Source organism: Ursus maritimus, unplaced genomic scaffold, assembly GCF_017311325.1.
Source record: "Ursus maritimus isolate PB19 unplaced genomic scaffold, ASM1731132v1 scaffold_19, whole genome shotgun sequence".
In the NCBI taxonomy this organism is placed as follows: Eukaryota; Metazoa; Chordata; class Mammalia; order Carnivora; family Ursidae; genus Ursus; species Ursus maritimus.
Window position 1 is genome coordinate 3,563,991 of NW_024424341.1, and position 6,000 is coordinate 3,569,990.

The 6,000-nt window shown below is 57.2% G+C and overlaps 1 protein-coding gene across 1 annotated transcript in view; it reads right to left on the reverse strand.

The window, feature by feature from the left end:
• LOC121103383 (genetic suppressor element 1-like) overlaps nt 1–5,755 on the reverse strand; it is a 68,212-nt gene extending 62,457 nt beyond the window's left edge. The window contains exon 1 of the mRNA XM_040633081.1: nt 5,014–5,755. Coding sequence (XP_040489015.1) covers nt 5,014–5,050 — 37 coding nt within the window. The 5' untranslated portion in view covers nt 5,051–5,755. The remainder of the gene's footprint in view (nt 1–5,013) is intronic.
• Nucleotides 5,756–6,000: the final 245 nt, after the last annotated feature.

Here is a 6,000-nt window from a genome sequence, read left to right on the forward strand (position 1 = left end):
CTGTTTGCTCCAAGAGCATAAAAGAAAACTTTTCCTGACTCCCAGAGTCAAGGAGATAAGAAGCAGGACAGGTTCCAACGGGGCTCTATCAGATTCCCACCCAAGGAGTATGAACAACACATTTAAGCAAGAAAAAAAAATCTTAATGAGAACCAAATTGAGCAGGGGGGTGGGAACCAGCCCAGGCCCCTCGGAGAAGGGCTGGGCCACAGCTGGGACAAAAGGGCCCCTGGCTTTCCCAGCCGACAGATGGAAATGTGGCAGCCCCTCCCCAGTTCTCAGGGGTATCGGAAGATTAATTAGTGACTGCCTGGAAAGTGCTAGATGGGAGCCGAAATGCTTGTCCCCGCTGAGTTTCTGAGCTGTAAATAAGCAGCTTTCTCAATCACAAGTGAAATAGCAATGTTGTCCTTTTATCTGACTCAGATCCCTCAGAGCAGGCCTTGGGTGGTTCCAGGGCCCGCCCCAAAGCCATGCGTTTGCTTAGGACCCAGCAGCTTCCCACGGACCAGTCAGAAGCTGGGCCTGAACTCCATCACCCCTCCCAGCATCAGCCCCAGAGGGAGCACCCGGGGACGGGGAGCTGGCTGGCGGCCTGCCCTCACCACCAGCGCCCTTCCTCGACCCAGGTGGCCCTGAGCAGAGACCCCCACCCTGCCTCATACCCTGGGGCCTTCTGGCAGTGGTCTAGGGGAGAAGCTCGCCTTCTTGCCACAGGCGGCCTGGGCACCGTCAGCTCCCCGGCAGGGGAAGCCCAGGTCTCTCACAAGCCTGTCAAAGGCTGTGCGGAGCCCCCACCCCCACCCCGGGGCCAGCGGACCCTCAGGAAGCGGCTGGGGACAAGGAAAATGTTCTGAGGGAGACCCAGATTGCCTGACAGCAACCACCAGCAGGCTCTGTGGCTTTGGGCCAAGCCCCAGCCCTCTCTGGGCCTCAGTTTCTGCACTGGAGTTTGGAGTGTCCTTCCCAGCAGTGGACGGTCAATCCTGAGGGGCAGCCGGGGTCACCCAGAGTTCAGCATGGGGCTGGGGTGGGGTGAGCTGACAGCTGCAGAGTCCTCCCTCCGTGAACTCCAGGAACAAGATAAGGGGGCCGGCAGGGCGCCACCACCGACACCAACGGCCAATTCCCTCCCTCACTCTCCTTCAACAAATATTTATTAAGCAGGGACTCTGGAGCCGAACTGCCTGCTGTCAAAGCCTGGCTGTGCCACTTACTGCCTGTGTGACCACAACCTCTTCGTGCCTCAGTTTCTTTCACTGCCAAGTGGGATTACATGAACACCACACCTGGTACTGAATGGGCGCCACGTAAGAAGTGGCCGCCACCACCTCTTCCTCGTAATTCTAGTATTGTTGTTACGGTCTGGTGCTGAGCTGGGCACGGAGGAAACGCACTGTCCCCTCCAGCACGGAGCTTGCAGTCTGGTGGAGTTCAGGAAAGGGGATAGCTGGGCGCAGGATCACACAGAAAGGAAGTTTTCCAAGAAGCATTAGAGACCCCACCCATGCACCAGTCCCCAAGCTCCCTTCCCACATGCCCACGCCTCCTTCTCTTGGCATAGGAAGCGTCCCTCTGCTGGATACCAACCCCACCCCCCACCCCCGCCAGTGAAGGAGCATGCGGAGGCCAGACACTGTGTCATGGGGTCCAGGGGTCTGGCCCAAAGACCTGAGTTCAAGTTCCAGTTCAACCACTAAGGAGCCCTGTGATTTTCAGCAAATAATTCCACCTTAATAATAATCACGGGGGGGGGGGGGCTAGCTGGCTCAGTCCATAGGGCATGTGACTCTTGATCTCCGGGTCATGAGTTTAAGCCCCATGTTGGATGTTGAGCTTATTTTAAAAAGATTTTTATTCTAGCGATCACTTGCTAAGTGTTAAGTTTGTCGCAGATATGCAGGCACTGTCCTTACACCAGATGTAGCAAACTCCCTCTATAAAGGGACAGACAGTAAGTATTGCCAGCCTTATTGCAACTAGTCAACGTTGCTATTGTAGCCCCAAAGCTACCACAGACCACACATAAAAGAGCAGGCGTGGCCATGTGCCAATAAAACTTTATTTACAAACACAGGTGGTGGGCCAGGGATCACCACCTCTGCCTCACACTGATACTGAGGGAGACACAGTTATGGATCCCAGGTCACAAATGGGATAGCTGGGGCCCAGAGAGCTCAAGTCCCCTGATTAAGGTCCCAGCTTGGTAAAGGTGGAGCAGGACTTCGGTCCAACAGGAGCAGCAGTCGGACCGTGAACCGCCTCGGGGGTGAGGGCTGGACAGGCAGGTGCTGGGCCCTGGCTCCCTGCACTTACAGACACCGCCTCGGGATCTAGCTGTGGGGACAGAACGAGGTCCCAGCTCCAGAGCACTGGTGTCAGGCCTCCACAGGCAAGGCTCTGCCTCTGCTCTGAGGGCTGGGTCCAGGCCCCTCCTTCCTGGAGCAGGGCGGTGGGCAGCAGCCTGTTTCGCATCCCCGCTCTGCCACTTCTAAGCTGGCCAAATCACCAGCTCCTCCAAGGCTCACTTTCCTCATCTGTGAAATGGGCAGCCATCGCACCAATCTCAGGAAAGATTCTGCAAAGCACTCCCAAGGGGGCCTGACAGTGGTCAAGAGAACTGGGCCACTGACTACTCTGAGGTCCTCAAAGCCCAGGGAAGCAAAGCCGCTTGACCACGGTTCTTGCCAGTTAAGCCTCTACGCTGTAACAGCAAAAGTATAAATTACAAAACCCTAGTGGGGGAATTAAAAAAGAGAAAACTAGGGGAGGGAGAGAGAGAAACTCCAGGGGGTGACAAACCTCCCTCCACAGGGTGAGAATGACTTGTGCCTTGACCTCCCCTGGGGTCCAGACCTGCAGACTTCACCCTCCTGCCCCTAAGGGCTTAACACCAGCCAGGACTGATTTTCCTTAATTGCTCCGAATTTCCTAGCCTGACACTTCCTCCTTTTCTTTCTGAGTGTAAATAGAAAACCGGTCACCTGATGTATAGTAAGTGCCAGCACCACCCAATGGCAGGTGAAGTGGGGTGTAGATTACAAACACCTGTGCTTTTAAGACGCCCTGTACTTAAGAAGATTCATTCTTGCCACAAACATGCACTGAGTGTCTACAAGGGAAGGTGCAGCACGGGGAGGGGGGATGTTGCGGATACAGAGGAAAGAACTCTGCCTGCGTTCCTGCAGCTCGGGGTGCAGGGGGCAGGCCCACAGAAGAGCAGCTCCAGTGGGAATGCTAGCTACAGCTGGGGTTCCAGGAGCCCCCATGCATCTCGCCAGCTCTCGGCCGTCTGCTATCTTCTTATGGGGGAGATGGCTCCCCCCCTCCCAGCAGCCCTGTGTTAGAATGCAACCCTTTTGCACATTGGGGGTTCCTGGTTCTAATTTGGATCAGATCCTTGAAGGGCAGTGTCGAGGGAGGGGAAGTGTTGGATTCAGGCAGTGAAGGGCAAAGAGACCAAGAATCAAGTGTAGACCCTGAAAAATACTCTTCCTACAAAAGCGATGTAGACACCAAGCAAGAAATGCAGACCTTGTCAGTTTCTGGGAAGGGCTGGGGACCTAAAACAGCCACAAAGAAACTCAGAATAACTGTACAGATTTCATCCAGAGCCCATCAGCCTTGCCTTTTTTTTTTTTTTTAAGTCTGTTGGACTCTTGGACGACCTCTTCCCCTTGTCCTGGTTCAGGGCGGCAAGTGCCAGATCCAGCAGAGCTGGGCCCTGTCCAGGCCCTGCCTTCCCCACCGCCGTCCTCCCACGGCCTCCGTGGCCTCCGTGGGAGCCTCAACCAAAGGGACAGGGGCTTCTTCCGAACGTACAGTGAAAAACCCCAAACCCCACACTCAGCCACCTGCACCTTTCACCAGCAAAACAGGGCGAAATTACCCTCCACCAGCAGCCTCTTCTGCAGAATTTTGGAAGCTCCAGTATGAGCCCAGAACTTCCCCTCCTCCCTCCCTCCCTTCCCCTTCCTCCCCTCCCCCAGATCCATGGGCCCCCCAACTTCCACAGGAACTGTGTGAACTCCCAAGGCAGATGAAACTCTCAAAGGAAAGAAGGGAGAGAAAAACAGCTCGGCTGCCCTGCCTTCCTGACCTGCGCGTCAGGGGCCCACCGAGGGCAGGCCTAGTCAGTTACTCCCAACCCCAGGGGCACGGGAAGGGGGTGACAAGGAGGCAGCCGGAAGGGCCCCAGGGATCACCTAGGCTCCTACCTCCCTCGCCAGGAACCCCTGGCTTCCCAGCTTGCCCTCAGCCTACATGTCATTATTTTTAAGATTTCAAAGTCCAAATAAGGTGAACTCAAGAGGGGCTCCCCAAACCTCCTGTCACCCCCTCCCCGCCCCTCCACTCTGGGTTGCAAGCAAGACTTGCGCCGAAACAGAAAGTTACACCGCAGGCTGCTGTCAGCGCGCAGGAAGGTTAGGGAAACAGGAAGCCACGCCAACCACCCTCCGGAGCTTCCCCCGGCCCCCTCCTCCGACCTCGGCAGGAACAAAACCTTCCAGGGAAACCCGGGCAGGAAGGGGGGCGGGGGGCAGGCGCGCCACGCTCGCGCAGAGACGGCGCAAGGGGCTGGCTGGAGGCAGAGGAAAATAAGCCCCAGGCTGGGGGCGGGAGGGGGGCGCATGCCACCCGATCGGGGCGGTCTGCAGCAAAGTAACTTCACACCCGGTGCTTAATTCACCTTGGAAGGCAGCGTGCCCCAGCCGCTCGCTGCACCGCCGCGGCGGAGCCGGCTCGGGGCAGACAAAAGGAGGGAGACGCGCAACCCCCGGCGGCGGCGCGGTGGGGGCGGCGGGCCGGGTGGGCGCTCCCCGCCGCACGTAGCGCACACACCGCCCGCTGGACCGCAGCGGGAGCGGCCGGTCGCGCGAGCCCGCCCGCCGGGGGCTCGGCGGACCCACCAACCCGACCCAGGCTGCGGGTCGGGGGGCGGGGGTCAGGGGGGTGGGGGTCCGGGACGCGCCGGCGCCGCGCAGGACCCGGGGAGGCGCACAGCTCGCTTACCTGGTAAGTAATACAGAGGCGGCTTCAATCCAAACATGATTCAAATTAGAATTCCATAGTGGCCAGAGAGGGATGAAGAAGGGGAAAAAAATTTTTTTAAACCCAGCAATGAGACAAAAAGCGCCGTCTGAGCCAAGGCGCTCAAAAATGTCCAAAACAATAAAATAAAGACGGAAGAGCGATCCCGAGAGCGACGGAGAAAAATGTCTTTTTTTCTTTTTTTTCCCTCCCTAAAATGATGAAAGGGCTCTCTCTCTCGGGCCAGCGCCCGGACAGTTTCGGCCACCTCGGCCCGGGCAGATCCACAATGGGGTGACTGACGACCGAGGACGGGCCGGAGCCTCCACGGCTACCCGGTGTCTTCGCCGCCGCGTGTGTATTTTCTGCCTTTTGGACTTGAGATGCAAATAAAAAAAGGAGGGGGGCGCACGGCGGAGGGAAGCAGGCGGGAGAGCGGAGAGGAGCGCGAGAAAAATAAAGGGGGGAGGTGAGGGTGATGAAATTGGGGGGTTAAGATCTTCAGGGATTACTCATTTGAAAGAAAAAAAGGAGAGACAGAGAGGGAAAAAAAAAAAAAAAAAAAAAGCAGCCCCAAGACGTGCGAGTAGCAATCTCTCCTCCATTCAGCCATTTGAATGTCAAGGGCGAGGGTCAAGGGACCTGTTTCCAACAGGGTTTCACGTTCAGAACCAGAAGGAAAAAGGAAGGGGGGGCGGCGGGAGGGGGTATCTCTTGTTGCCAAGGAGAAATCGGCTTTGTTTTCGTTTCCCCTTAGCTACTGGGTGAGGAGGGGCGGGGTGGGGGAGAGGAGGAGGGGGCGAGCGGGAGAGGGGAGAGGAGAAAATTAATACCCAAACAGCCAAGAAGTACCGAGGGGGAGATTTCTTCTCGTAAATAAAGAGGCAGCGATTGCAAACAAGTCTCGGGCAGGAGAAAGCAGGCCGAAGAGCCGGCTCCCCTCCCCCTCTCGCCACCAACCCCCCCCCC